At 41.3% G+C, this 15,368-nt stretch overlaps 1 protein-coding gene across 2 annotated transcripts; it reads right to left on the reverse strand.

Moving 5' to 3' along the window:
• Window positions 1-1,970: 1,970 nt before the first annotated feature.
• On the reverse strand, window positions 1,971-13,132 carry tp53i13 (tumor protein p53 inducible protein 13). 2 transcript variants are annotated; one of them, NM_001113158.1, is given in 9 exon segments: window positions 1,971-2,753; window positions 3,295-4,315; window positions 5,012-5,218; window positions 5,416-5,544; window positions 5,948-6,026; window positions 6,255-6,313; window positions 7,238-7,273; window positions 8,965-9,039; window positions 13,010-13,132. In NM_001113158.1, coding segments are annotated over 9 exon segments (1,797 nt in total). In that variant the 5' UTR covers window positions 13,091-13,132; the 3' UTR covers window positions 1,971-2,643.
• Between the last annotated feature and the right edge of the window lie 2,236 nt (window positions 13,133-15,368).

Consider the following 15,368-nt stretch of genomic DNA (forward strand, 5'->3'; position numbering starts at 1 on the left):
TAAGAAACAGAGAGAGAGAAAAAGCATAAGTAACAACCCCGTCAATCCCCCCACCCGGTATCCTCACCCATACATTATCCCAAACATAATTTGTAAACCAAGGAGCGTGGTTTCCTAACTGATTATGGAAATCATTCACATTCCCAACTGGGGAATGTAGAAAATAAAAAGAGAAAAATAAGAAATGAGACCAAGTAGCAAGTGCTAGATTGATCCAACAAACAAATGGGGTGAGTCTGCTGCACTTGAACTGAGGTGCTGTACTAATAACTTTACATTATTCCGTGCCGGCTCTTGCAGAGCGGTGTGTATTGTAGAGCCGAGAGAAAAGTGTGCATATGGTCTGCGCCAGTGGACAGATCCTCTTTGTCTGTTGTTTTGTAATCCATTTATCTCCAGACGTGGTGTGGGGTTCACCTTCCCAATCCCAAATCGGGTCTGCAATTGTATTCCGTTAACAGGAGGATGTTTATTCCACCGATCCACATGATAATGAGGCTTGTGCAAGGCCACCATGAAAGTTTGCCATCAGTGCAGTGTCACCACCCTGTCCGGCAGATAAGTGTAAACGCAAAATATAATGCACGACACAGAGAAGTCACTGAGTTGGGTTGCTGGTCTGATCTTTACCTTTTAGTGTTGTGCTCTTGGTGGGCTTCGGGCATTGCCAGACCTCTGTTCCAGCCATTTGAGTGCCTGCTCAGGTCGCTCAAAGAAGATGGCTTTGCCGCCCTCCATAATTTTTAGCTTTGCAGGGTACAGCATGGCGTATTCCAGACCAAGATCACGTAGCCGACGTTTAACTCCCATAAATGAGTTGCGCTTTTTTTGCACCGTTGTGGAGTAGTCTGGGTAGAGTGAAATCTTGGCCCCCGTATAGTGGAGGTCTCCTCTCTTTCTAGCCTCTCTCAGTGCTATGTCTCTATCCCTGTAGTTGAGCAGTTTGATTAGAAATGCCTGTGGTGGGGCTATAAGGGGTAATGGTCTCAGTGGGATTCGGTGTGCTGGCTCCACTACATATTGTGGAGAGAATATTTCTTGGCCTAACTCCTTAAGTAGTTTTTCTGCAAAGATTTCCGGCTGGGTGCCTTCAATACGCTCCGGGAGGCCCAGTATTCTGACATTGGATCGGCGCTGTCAGTTCTCCAGGTCATCTAGACAGTCGGTCACCGCTTGGAGTTGTAATTTAATTTGATTTATATCCTGAGGCAGTTGAGCTGTGCGGTCCTCCACTGTTCCCACTCTTTCCTCAAGTTCCCCTGTCCTCTCTCTGATGTTTTTCATATCCTGCTTAATAACTAAGAGGTCCACCTTTAACTCATCAACTTTGGAGGTTAGGATGGTTTGACAATGCAAAATGGCAGACATAAGGTCTGCTGAGGTTGGTGTTGTTTGGCCCTCTGCCGGCAGCTCTGTGGCTGTCGTTTGTGGAGGGGAGGCATTTGGAGAGTGAGGAGAGGGACTTGCAGCTTCTTGGCTACTGTTACGGGCATATTGCTCTAGCCGCACTGACGCATCCGATATCACTTTGTGTGTATTTTTACCCATTTGTGGTCAGAACAACAGAGTAGGCACTTGTACTGTCTAGTATAGCTTTGATTTATAGACCACTAAGCCAGATATGAGTAATTAGTACAGTCATATAGTATATAAATGACTTGTGCAGCACGTCCCTGAGATCAGTATTTCATTTCTAGTTGTTTCACAGTAAGCAACTGAACTTTACATTGCCAAACTGTGGCAATCGAAATTTCTCTAAAAAGCGTAATGTAAGGATTGTAAGATATCAGTTATATCCTCTCTGAGAGGGGGGAAAGGGGGTACCAACTTTCTTATCCCATGTTGTTTCCCTGTCATTTTCATGTTTTTTCTGCCCCAGCTGAAAGTGGGTTTGCGGTAGAACAGTAGGCACAATACCGGAAATGTGAATTATGTTATAATGCAAGCTAAAAAAACATAAATACAAAAAATAACTTAGCACAGACCTGTGGGTTTTATTTTATATAAAAGTAATGTTACAATACATTTACAAACAATATAAAAATAAATATATTCAAAATTATTTACCCCAAATTTAGCTCTACTAAACCTCTACATAGAGAAAGAATCTAGGCTGCTGTATATAACCGCATGCTACAGATCTTTGCCATATTGTGCAGAACACACACAGAGCACCTGATATGAATGACTGGCTGAGAGGGACAGATGCAGGGACAGATATGTACAATTTGGTGCAGAATGCACACTGAGAAAATAAGCTCCAAAGGGAAATGATTTGGCTCAGACTTCGCATGGTGCAGACTGTAAGTGAAGGCAATCAATACAAAATGAGGGTTCTGCCTGGGATGGACAGGACTCTGAGGTACTGTTCAGAAACGTTGCATTCTCTTTGCCATTGGCTTCTGTTAAAGCTGCCGTCATTCTTTTATAAACAGCTGTAGATCCCTGGGATCTCTCTAAAAGTGAAGCATGATCATTTTTTGGAGATAGAGAGAAATAAAATCCAATGTTTTCTATAGTTTCTTTTGCAGACTTCATTCTGGATTTCTCCATTAAGTTGCCCTTTTCGAGTGCAGAGTGCAGTTCACCCAATAACGTAAAGTGCTTTTGTGCAGAATGGGCACCTTCCCAGAAATGAACCCTTTACTCTGAGCTTTCACTTAAACTTTCATAGAGCAGCACTGGGGTTTTCTTGTGTTTAATCCACTTCTTCCTTTTGGAATGACCTGACATCAGCCTCCTCTTGATAACAGCTGTGGGTGGAGAAAAGGAAAACACTAGTAAATTGGATGATATTTTTGATTAAAGTACTATTGGAATACGCATGAAACAACAGACTTACTTACAGGTTCATCCAAAAAAATATTGGCCTCTCAATGATAAAGTAATAGGAAGAACTAGCTAAGTATATACTCCATTCTTCCCCAAGCATGCTGGGAATGTCCCAAACCTCAGCCTTACACATACAGCTAATGACATTTTTCATAAATTAAACTTTGAGAAAGAATCTGTTTTGCACACATATATTCCGAAATTTTAAATCATCCCCCTTATACACTGAGGACCCCAGTAGTCAATGCTACTATTGTTACATCCTTGCATCCTACTCTGTCTCCAAATGTAACAATTGGATTTTGAACAAATACTCAGAACGTTATTATGTTCGTTAACCTGACAACCTATAGATGATGCAATTTACATGCACGTCTAAGGTTTTAATAAATCTGCCTGTTAATGAAAGTCTCTAATGGCATTATCTAGTGAACATTCATATTGCGCTGATTCTCTACTCACAAGCCACGGTCTCTGTCTCAGTGGCGATTCCTTCTGACGGCCAATACAGACTTTGGCTCTTGCGAAACCTCTTGTAGATTTGTGTGTACAAAACAGACAAAGTCAGCAAAACAAAAAGGAAAGTTAGGCATGCAGCCGCCCATGCTGCTTCCTCTGTTCGTGGGGTAGAAATAAAAACATCTGAAGCCTTCATTTGTTCCAAACCAGAAGCCTTCTGTGCTGCAGCTGATGCCTCTTTTGTTGGTTCATGCTTGCAATTGCACTCTTGTTTGCCTTCTATGATGGCGGCAGTTGGTTTGGAAGCAGTAGTAGATATAGGCCCTACAGGAGGCTCAGCAGTTGGTTTGGGAGCAATAGTGGTAGATATAGGCCCTACAGGAGTCCCAGGAGTTGGTTTGGTATCAGTAGTAGATATAGGCCCTACAGGAGGCTCAGCAGTTGGTTTGGGAGCAGTAGCAGGTAAAAGCCCCACAGGAAACTCAGCCGTATTTTGTTTTTGTTTGGTGGTGGTTGCAGGGTCCTGGCCCTCAAGTGTAGTTTTTTCTGATATGCTTTTGTTGTGGGTTCTAGACGCCCCTGATTCTTTTTGCGTGACAGTTAGTGATGGGACAACCTGGCTGCCTCCTGGCTCTTTGGATGTGTTCTTGCTTTGTACAGGTGAGGAGCCTTTGGAAGTATCCAGAAAGGTTGGTTCTTTCTGTAGGGGTAGTACACCAGATGCATTGCTCTCCATATAATGTCTTCCCCCAGGATCCACAAGGGCATCTTTTTCACGTGACACATTAGAAGGCATTAATGTTACATGGACTTTAACGTCAGATTCTGAAGATGATAAAGCAGTCCCCAATACTGTGTGTGCGATTACAGGCTGGCTTTCATTGGCATCTAATGCTGGTTGCTCTACTGACACTGCAGTACTGTTCATTATTTCTGCACTATAAATAGGAGTACTTGTTAATATGAGGGCAGAACCAAGTGATGCGGGGTCCCTTCTTCTTCTTTTCAAACCACTTTTTACTTGCTAAAGACAATTTAAAGAAAATTTCATATGAGGTGCATAATTTCGTATACAGATTTAAAAGACCACACTTTTGATATAAGCAATAGATACAGGGTGACAGTCACTGGTCACAACCCATGCAAGCTTGTGAACACTATGGTCTATTCAAGAGCCATCAGAAGCTGATTTTATAAAAGTAGAATAGTCTTCTAGGTAATTCAATCATCATCCTCTCTAATGCCCACTGGGCATTGTAGATATCCATGGCTACCTGAACATCTACATGACTCAAACACAGGGAGATACAATACTTAAATAACCGCCTGAGGACCTTGGAAAGCAGTTCAGTAAAAAACTAAGGCTAAGAACCCACAGAGCGGTTCAGTCGATTGCGATAGACCACTACTATGGTGGGCGACTAAGTGCTGTGAAATGACTTTCCACCGGCAATCATAGGAGTCACCAGTGGAAAGTCCATTACTTCTGTATTCCAAAGTCGCACAAAGTTTCCTCCTTTGGCCAACTTTGTGAGACTTCGGAAATCTGTTTGGAAAGTAATGCAAAGGGTTTTCCACTGGTGACTCATATTGTTTCTGGTGGAAAGCCATTTCTTACTGGTTAGTCTCCAAAGATAGCAGAGATCTATCGTGGGAGATTAAACTGCTCCGTGGGTCCTTAGCCTTTTGGTGAAGCTAGAAGAGAAGAGCTGGTTCTTACCTTGCAGCAAACCCTTGGGCAAATGTTCTTGTTGTGATCATCAAACACCCCTGATGCTGGCTGGATAAGCAAGTGCTGATACAACCCATCTATTTTCATCTCTTGCTCTCTAGTCCTGCCCATGTTGGCCATTAGCCAGTTTTTAACTTCATAGAGATCTATATGGGACATCTCCAGAGTGGAGCCCCAAGTGACCAGAGCAAGAGGCTAAAGAAAGAACAGAACAACAGTCTAGTTACAAGGTAATATTTTAAAATACGCCATTCTGCAAACTTACAAATTGTTTATTAAAGGAAAAATCTTGAAAACAGAAATAAAATAAAGAAAACAATTGAATAAGACAGGCTAGTAGATTCTCATTAACAGTGCTGGGACACAATCAGTCAGGAGAAAAAAACCCATACCCGTTCAGTTGAAAGGTTCATGTGAGGGGTGATTATGTGCTTGTATATGCATGAGCGGGCTCCATGGGACAAAGCTTTCTTCAGTTTGGGGTGAACACAAGGATGGTACAAGAAAACAACGCCTCCGTGCTGCAAAGCATAAAGGTAGAGAATAAATATCTTTATGCTAACAGGAATTCTACCCAATCAATTCTATACTTGCTCTGCAATGAGCAGGAACAAATCAGGCAGAGTGTGTGAGACTCCCCAGCTGACTATTTGCCAATGTGAAAGACTGGCACAAACCCACAGGAAAATGACATTGAATATGAACTGCCCAATAGGTGCCTTCTTTTTAATGACTGTAAACAAGTAACCAAATTATCTGTTTTAAAACTTGTAATTTCTTTTGTTTAACTGAAACATTAGGATACCAGCTCTTTAGAATCTAACCCCATTCTCTATCAGTAAGGAATGCCAATGTTGTACTGCAGTGTTGTTAACTATGTGATTCGCTCCCCATATTGCTTCATAAAATCAAAATATATCCTACCTCAAGGTTGTGCACCCAGCGCTGTGGGGGGCAATACACATATTCTCCATATCTGGCCCATTTTGGACGGTGCATACCGCTTTTAAAAGCAAATATATAGATTGTGTGAAAATAGGATATATTTATTGAAGACATTTAGATTTTGGCATTTCCCTTCTACAAACAAAATAGAAGAAAATGTATATATTACATACAAAAAGGTGCAATATTGCAGCACATTAAAAACTGTATTATTGTAATCAGTCTCTACTTTGCGTACACTTGAGATTGGCTCCCATTTATCTGGCGGACATGTGGATGATTTTACCTGTTGGGAATTGGGGTTGCATACGCTATCTCAGTGTCCATACAGATGCGGTGTGATTTCTGCAAGAAAAGAGCAAACGCAGGTGATCTGCCAACTGCCCTTGCCTCTTTTTTCTCTAGATCCCACCCCCAAAAAAAACAGAACCCCCACAGGAGATAAGCATTCTAGTACTGCAACAGCCATGCTCTAAAGGACATACAGCTCCAGTGCTGGAACAAGGGTTTAATGAAGAAATCTGGGATTATTTATTAAAGCAGGTCCCTGTCAATGTTGATGCAAGATAGATAGATCCAAGTAAAGTTCCTTAACAGGGTATATCTCACTCCCTACAGACTGTATTTTTTATCAGTGTTTAAAATATTGTCAGGACGTGGGTTCTTATATGCATGTATTTTGGGATTGTACTTTGGGGAGAGAAGTACTGCAATATGCCTCAGATGCTTTAAGTGTTCCCTGTATCAAGTCCCCACTAGTATGCCTTCTCGGAGCGGTAGATGATCTGGGGTTGTGAATCTGTACTAAACTCGGTTACCTCCAACTTTTGTATTATGCTAAAAAAGCTATTTTACTCCAATGAAAAGCTACAACACCTCCTCCATCCATTGCCATCTGGCTATCACTGGTAAATGACCTTTCCCAGTCAAAAATTGGCATACTTGGCCAGAGGCTGCCCAAGGAAATTTGTGATGGGGCCCATGGCTTGCTCTGAAGGAGACTCCTGTTAACTCTAACATGTAAAATGATACTTTTGTATGTGACAGGCTTCTAGTTAAGTTTAAAAATGTGAAAATGGAGTCATATTATTCCAAGCTCTCTTATCAACAGGTTCATGCACACAATTTTGAGTATTAGATTTGTTTTTATAATTTTTATTTACTCATTGGTGCTACATCTAGTGGCCAGACTTCTACTATGAAGGGTACAGTGTGGGCAATGCCTTGCTGATATTTGCACAATGTTAATGGCACTGCTGCACCTCTTACCTCTGGTTCATATTGGGTGGTTATGCTTGGAAACACCTGTGGGGAAAAAGATAACTATATTATTATCATCCTTTATATACATGTCAAAATATTCTTTAGCCCCTTAGATTATACATCATTCTCATCAGTGCCTGCTCCAGTGGAGCTTACAATCTAAGGTCCCTATCCAATTTGCACACTTTATGGTCAGATTTATCAGGAGCCAATTAACTTGCCTATATGTTATTGGAGTGGGGGAGGAAACCACAGTACCAGGTGGAAACTCATCCAAGTCAGGGGAGAAAACACAAACTCTTTGCACATTGTGGCCTGCAAGGATCAAACCAAGGACCCCAGCACTGAAGGGCAACAGGGCTAACAACTGTGCCACCATGAGAATAGGAAGAGATGGTACCTAGATGGCTACATAGATCTTCATGGGAATACATGCAGACCAGAAACTCCACTGAGAGAAAGAATTAGTAACAATACAAACTGTACCTGCAGACTAAAATGTTTTTAACAATTATTTTCTTTATGCTATAAAGTTACTTTGATTGAATAACTATTAGGGGCCCATTGAAGACTGATCAAGCTTTTGTGCTCAGGCAATCATAAAAGAAACCTAGTGTGAGATTACTACTCATGGGGTTTTGTGCTTAAGAAAAGCTCAGAAATCTGTTGCCCTTTGTAAGTTTGACCTAAAAGCTGCCAAGGTTTTTCTTCCTTACAAAAGCCCCTTCAGATAAACTTGCTAAGATTGCCAAATTCTTTCTGGCACCAAACCCCACATTATTGGTAAACTCACGCCGGGTTTCCTTTATGATTGCCTGAGAACAAAAGCTCAGGCAATCATAAAAGCTGAAAACAGCAACGAACCAGCATTCGTATCCCTACCCTCTTAATAAGCCATAATACTTGCAACAAATTGCCTCTACAGATATTATTATTATTATAGCAATGGAACACAGAGCAATTTTGTACACTAAGGGGCACATTTACTAATCCACGAATGTCCGAAAGCGTCCTAATGCAGTTTTTTCATAATGATCGGTATTTTTGCGATTTTTTTCATTGCCGTCGCGAAACATTCGGATTGGTTTTTCCGGCATCCACTATAGCACAATATGAAAAAATTGTGACGGCAGCGAAATAATCGTGCAAAATACGATAAAGTCGCAACGGCACCGAAAAAGTCGCGACAAATACGAAACAATCGCGATGGCGGCGAAAAAAAATCGCAAAATTTTCGTTTCAAATCCGTTTTTTTCCCATTCAGGATTCAGATTCGGGGATTAATAAAAGTGCCCCTTAGCATCTGAAATTACCCCCACCTTGGAAACTGTACCTGGCCCTGACACCTCAAGCCCTGCTCCCAATGCCATCTTGGGCCACACGGTGCCTCATTTAGACATACACATTTCTTTTACTTATTGAGTGTTTTTTCCCTAAAAACAATTATTGTCTTTTGTGACTATCACAAATACTATTCAGATTGCATACTTGATGTTTTATTTTATTGCTGTAATTATTATTGGAGTTGCAGCATTTTAATGCATTTTCAGGTTTAGCTTTGCAGATTGCTTGCTTTTGCCTGTATGCCTGTGTCATATTACCCATGAATGCAAAGAAGCTCAGTTTATGTCTGTAATGCAAACCCTGCAAGGTGAATATATTCCAGGACTGAAGGTAAATACTGAATGCAGTCAGTCCTGTATAAGCAGCAGAAATAACGGCCAGTTTCATACCTGAACTGGGTAAGGCCAGTGTCCCCTGGGACACGTATACGCACTCTTGTCTGGAAGGTCTACATGAATATTCAACTGCAATGAAAATAAATCAGATAAGTGTACAGAGCTGAATATAAGCACCTACACTATATATCATATTCATTATAGCAACACTTTGGGTATAAATTCTATTACGGTGATTGCCATGCAATGCCCTCCAGCAATAAAAGACAATATATGCATTCCAGCATGGCTTCAAGGTATTCATGGTCCTAAAATATACTGAAGCATGGTTAGCAAGTTATCAGGGGTTGGGTTTTGACTGAAGTACCAAGGTAGTTCTCCCACACAGCTATAGCCCAGAGCCTTGCTATATAATGCCCTACTTCAAATGTTTCCAAACTATATACTAAGCTCCATACCCCACAATATGCAGCTACCCCCCCCTCTCAGTGAGAGATAGATGGGAGTCAGACTTTGCTGCATTAACTGATGATATGTGGCAGAGATGCTGTCAGCCACAAAGGTTTCATCCAACTAAACATCCCGCACAGGCCATACTTAACCCCATGGCAGTTGAGTAAAATATATCCTGACTGCTCTTTATGGTGCCCAAGGTGTAGAACTGATAAATCTGACCTATCACAAAAGTTATGGCCATGCCCCAACATTATGTCGTATTGGGTAACTGTCCTGCAACCACTGAGCACCCTCCAAGATGCAAAGCTACATATGAAAAAAACATTCATATGAAATAATACTATAGTTTTTCCTGGTTCTTTTGAAAAAATAAACATTAAGGAACAAAATTATGAAGGGAAAAATTAACTAATGGAGATGTAACAGCAACATAGCATTTTTTTTTTTTTTAAATTAAATAAATACTTATATTTTATCCTTTGGAGATACCTGCTGGTACATAATGCCAGTAAGAAAGATTGAGACTAAAGACTTTGTACGTAATTATGTATCTGTACCCACTGCACAGTTTACATTACGGAGTTCAGATAATGGGTAATTAGGTGTACGTGCAGCTGGGAAACCTTGCTATGAACAGCTTGCTGAGAATACACTGCACTCCAAAAAATGAACAGCTTTACTGCCCAGACCTGCCCACCCGGTGCACTTGAGCTGTTCCTGAACCATAAGCATCTAGAGAGTAAAACTGTCTTTCTACTCCTAATTACAAAGTTGCAATGCTTTCCTACATTTATCAGTTTTTATAAAAATGTGAATTTTTTGAAAAATCATTTCAAAGCTTCCAGTCTACAACATCTTATCTTTCCCATATAATTGGGTAACAAGATACAACACCCTAAATATCAATGCCAGGGTTCCACTGAACAATTTGGTGCCCAATGTGTATAAGTTTACCTAAGTATGTGGCATGTAGGGGCCCCAAGGTTAAGATACTCAATGTGATCTGTCATTTCAGCTTCTGACAAATCAACACATTTACATAATTTTATGTGGGGTCAAGCTATAAAACGTAAGCTTAGCCCAGAAAAAAATAAATTTTTGGAAAGTACACATTTCCCTTAATCCAAAACTGGTACACATTGTTACACATTCTTCCGAATCTAAAATGGATAAACGTCTACTCAAAAGCACCAAGCTGCAAAGCTTCTCTAAAAAACTGGCAATTTTGATACTTCCAAAAATCACCTCAAAGCTTTCAATTTGCAGCATCTTATCTCCCATATATCATTAGGTACTAAGATAAAACACCCTAAAAATGAACGCCATGGTTTCACTGAACAGTTTGATGCCCAATGTGCATTTAGGAGCCCCCAGGTGAAGATACTCCATGCAATCTATAGTTTCTCTCATTTAAGCAACTGCAAAATGAACACATTTACATAATTTTATGTGGGGTAAAGCTACAAAAAAGTACGTTCAGCCCAGAAAACCATATATTTTTGGAAAGTACACATTCCCCCGAATCCAAAAAGTGGTACACATCTCTTTCTACTCCAAAGTACCAAGCCGCAAAGCTTTCCCAAAACTGGCAATTTTTATGAAATTTCCAAAAAATGTCTCTCCTAGAGGTCATTGGGTAACCATATAAAACACCCTAAATACGAACACCAGTGGTCTACTTAACATTTTGATGCCCAATTTGTATACATAGGTTTATCAAAGTACATGGCACTCAGAACCCAAAATATACCTTGTGCACACTAATTTCATGGCTTTTGGCAATTACCTAATTCATAAACATACAGGCAGTTTTGTGTGTGGTAAAAGCTGCAAAAAAAGTAGTGTGACCCCTGAAAACCATACATTTTTGGAAAGTACACATTCAGACAAATCCAAAATGGGTAAATATTGCTTTCTACCCCAAATCAGCAAAGCTTTCCTAAAGTTAGTGGTTTTGATGCCATTTCTAAAAATTGCCTAAAAATGCAGCATTTGCCTCATATATCTTGCACAATTTCTTACATACAAAGGCAAACCACTTCAAACACCAGAGGTCTACTGAACAGTTTGATGCCCAATATGCATAGATATACCAATGTGGTTATGTAGGGACCCCAAATAAAACTAACTGTACAAAGAACCCCAGAAAACCATATATTTTTGAAAAGTACACATTACAATAAATCCAAAACACATAAAGACGTCTTGACACCAAACGTCAAAGCTACACTAAAAAATGCAACAAACAACAATGCAAGCAAGTATATGTGTGTCTGTTTGCATATGCTTGTATGCACACCTCTAAAAAGTGTATAAATGTGTGTATATGTGTATGTGCATACAAGCTTGGCAGGAAAAGTGTTAATTTAGAGATGAAAGAAAAGTACTAGTGCTCTTTCTTTTTCAGTGACTTTTGGAATCAGTTATCTGACAGAATTCAGCACAATCCTTAGAGGATTTCAGCAGAGAGCATTATTTAATAGTTTTATCTGGCAAAAACATTTCCAGCCAGTCAGCTCAGTGCTGACATGGACTTAGATACTGATGGATTGCTAGTGGTTACCATAATAATGTAAAATTGCTGATACAACAGAATATGAAGGCCATTGCTTTGTTGTGTAGCAGCACTGGCAATATGGGACATGTATGTTTTAAAGAGGAGAACCCGGTATATACTGCGCATATGTCCAGCAAGGGAACCCTGGGAGAATGAAAGAACATGGCGCCACGGCGCTCTAGTGCTAGCCTGGGGTAAAAAGTTATTCATTTATGTCACCCCCCCCCAGTTAAAGTTTCCTTTTCCTTTCATTATTTTGATATTGCAGCTATTCCATTACATTGAAAAGTTTCAACAACAAAACAAAGAAAATTGTAATGTGTTCCTTAATTTCAAACTCAGTTTGAGTCATTTGCAAATAAAGCACCAGGCCAAGCGTATCAGCCCAAACCCCCTGTTGCAGGCCAGTGGCTGCCTGTGTGCCATGCTTGTTGTTTATTGCCATGTCAGCGGGAACAACCCTAAATGTGAAATGTCACTGCAGACTGGCCGCTGAGTTTGGCACCCAGGGCAAGGGAAACATAGTAACATAGTAAGTTGGGTTGAAAAAAGACATACGTCCATCAAGTTCAACCATAATGCCTATATATAACCTGCCTAACTACTAGTTGATCCAGAGGAAGGCAAAAAAAAACCCCATCTGAACAAATGTGTCATCTGTGTCATCTAGGTGCTACACTTGCAATGCTGCCACTCCATCACCTACTGTCTCTCAGTTAGTGGCACAGACCAACTTACAGGGGGAGGGGGGGGAGACAAGCTGATTTTATTTAGGCGTTATACAATTTCCTGCAAGTGCACCCCTATTTCACTGTGGGGGTTCAGTGCTGCCCCCCTAGCTCAGGCCCTGCATTACTGTAAGGTGCTACTATGCACACAAGACATGCTGCACTCCAGGGCACCAACATTGTGACCCCCCCCCCACAGCAAAGTATCTAAGAGCAGGTCAGGATATGAGAAACTACATGTTCATGTAAAAGTGAACTTCCCCTTTAAATCGTTCCCTGCTTTTTGTTGAAATTCTTTTCAGTGAGAAACCCTAATAAAGAGAGTCAGGAGGTATTAGGGGGCTGGGGGCTCACTCACCCGGCCGTTATCGCACACCTCACCACAATTTTTATCGAATACAAAGATCAGCAAAAACACCACAGAACTCAGCAGCCCCATCCCGTTGTCCAACTAGGGGTAGGGGTAGGGGGTAGGGGCTGGGGGGTAGGGGCTGGGGGGTAGGGGGCTGACCGAGGGAGACGTCATATGAGTGCGCTATTGTTCCCACTGCACACGCAGGCGGAATATGCGCGGCACAGGCAGCGCCTCACGGGATTAGCAGCATTTCATTGGCTGGTGCTAGAGAGTTTAGGCTTATTGTTTGCCTTTCTCTGTTAACTTGTAGTGGCTGGCACTGGGAAATGTCGGGGAAATACACTATATATCTGTCCGGTGCATGTTTGGGATTTCACTGTAGATTATATTCGGCCATAGTTGATGGCAGCCTGGCCTTTCCCCGGGTTCCATCTGTATTTACAGGCTGCAGAGATGAAGTGAAATAGCGCATAGGCTGTACATTAACGGTTCAAATGGACGTAGTTATTTCTAGTATGGCAAAGGCAATGGCAATCTTTCCCTGTTACAGATCTCGCCTAAAAATGACTACAACGTGTTCAGCCTCTGCCAATTTTATGATGCGACTTATGCCGTGTAAACACACCAATACTGACATGTAGGTACATTAGTCTGTAGCCAGTGCCCTTATTAGAAATACTCCTGAGCCGCTGCTTCTATATGAGGATTGCTACCTGTTCTGGGGCGAAAACAACCACCCTTTCCCCTTGTAATAACTGGCAGTTCACATGCTGGTAACACTGTTCCTTGCCACAAAGAATATATAGCTGGCTCTCGCATATCCCCATAAACAGGCACACATAAAAGAAAAGTTTATTTTAAAAACATGTCACACAGCCTTATGTGTTTAGTGCTAGTATACACTTTGGCCAAAAAGTGTTCTAATTTACTACTTTATGTGGTATCTCATTTGTTATTCCATTACTTTCAGTAACTTCAGACCAAGCCTATGACTAAAGCTGGCCATACACGCACCGATAATATCGTATGAAACCTCGTTTCGTACGATATTCGGTGTGTGTATGGTATGTTGGCGAGTCGACCGATATCGCAGGAAGCTGCTGATATCGCCCGACTCGCCGATCGGATCAGTTTGAAAATTTTGATCGGGCGCCATAGAAGGTGCCTGACCAAAATCTCCCTTCAGCGCTGAATCGGCAGAAGGCGGTAGAAATCCTATTGTTTCTACCTCCTTACCTGCCGATTCAGCCCTGAATGGTGTGTGGCGGATCTGATGATGTTTCGTGCGAAACATTGTCAGATCGCCACGTGTATGGCCAGCTTAAGTCACGTTAAGTTTTCCTCACAAAGAAACTCCCTATGTGCCATCACCCTAAGGCTATCTTTGCACCTGTTGTTTTTATAATAAAGAATACTTGTTTTTTTTCATGTCTGTTGGTGGGATCTGTAAGTACCTGCTATATATTCTTTGGAGTATGGATTACCTCCTCCAGCTGGGGGTCTGGGGCATGTGCAACGGGATCCAGCATTTCTAGTAGCAACCTATAAAATGTTGATTTTCTTGCTTTACCAGGCTTTGCTCCCTCCTCCCCCGGTCTCCTGTGACCATACCTATTTCCCCTGGTTTTTCCAGTATCTCAATTGAATTCAATGAGAGCTTTAAGCATTCAGTGATACCAGATGAGTTTGTGCACATTCACAGGGAGCATTCAGCAACTTCTAAAGACTGTGTGTGCATGCCTAATGACAATACTTATAGCGCTTACATCACCTGTAATGCCATGAGCAAACAACAGCATTTTCTCTGTTTTATATTAGCAGTCAAACACTTAATATCATGAATGTGTAACGCAGACATCCCTTTGTGTTGTGTGGGGTATGGGCTTGAGAGAAGATTACATTACTGAGGCAGAAAAAGTGGCTTCCCATGTGTCCAGGCTCATTTTTACCACTCCTGTCACAGTGAGCAATAGCACTAAGCAGACACTTGATGACACGGTTAAGTGCACAATTAGATTTGAATGATCACCTACAAACAAAAGCGGAGATCTGATTGCTTGTTATGGACAACATCAACAGTTACGTTTGTTTCCAAAGTTAATAAATACTCTAAATGTAATTCTTATTGACTGCTATCTATCTTAATCACAGTATCCCTGACTTTCAGCAGGGCTGGAACTAGAGGAACTTGCCTAGGGCGCAAAGGTAGAGGAGAGGCATTACATTCCTCTTACATAGTTACATAGGGTTGAAAAAAGACCACAGCCCATCAAGTTTAACCCTTCCAGGTAAACCCAGCACACACAAACCTATACTGACCTATCTATACGCTCACATACATAAACTATATATACAAACATTA

The sequence above is a fragment of the Xenopus tropicalis genome, chromosome 2 (assembly GCF_000004195.4).
Source record: "Xenopus tropicalis strain Nigerian chromosome 2, UCB_Xtro_10.0, whole genome shotgun sequence".
Lineage (NCBI taxonomy): Eukaryota > Metazoa > Chordata > Amphibia > Anura > Pipidae > Xenopus > Xenopus tropicalis.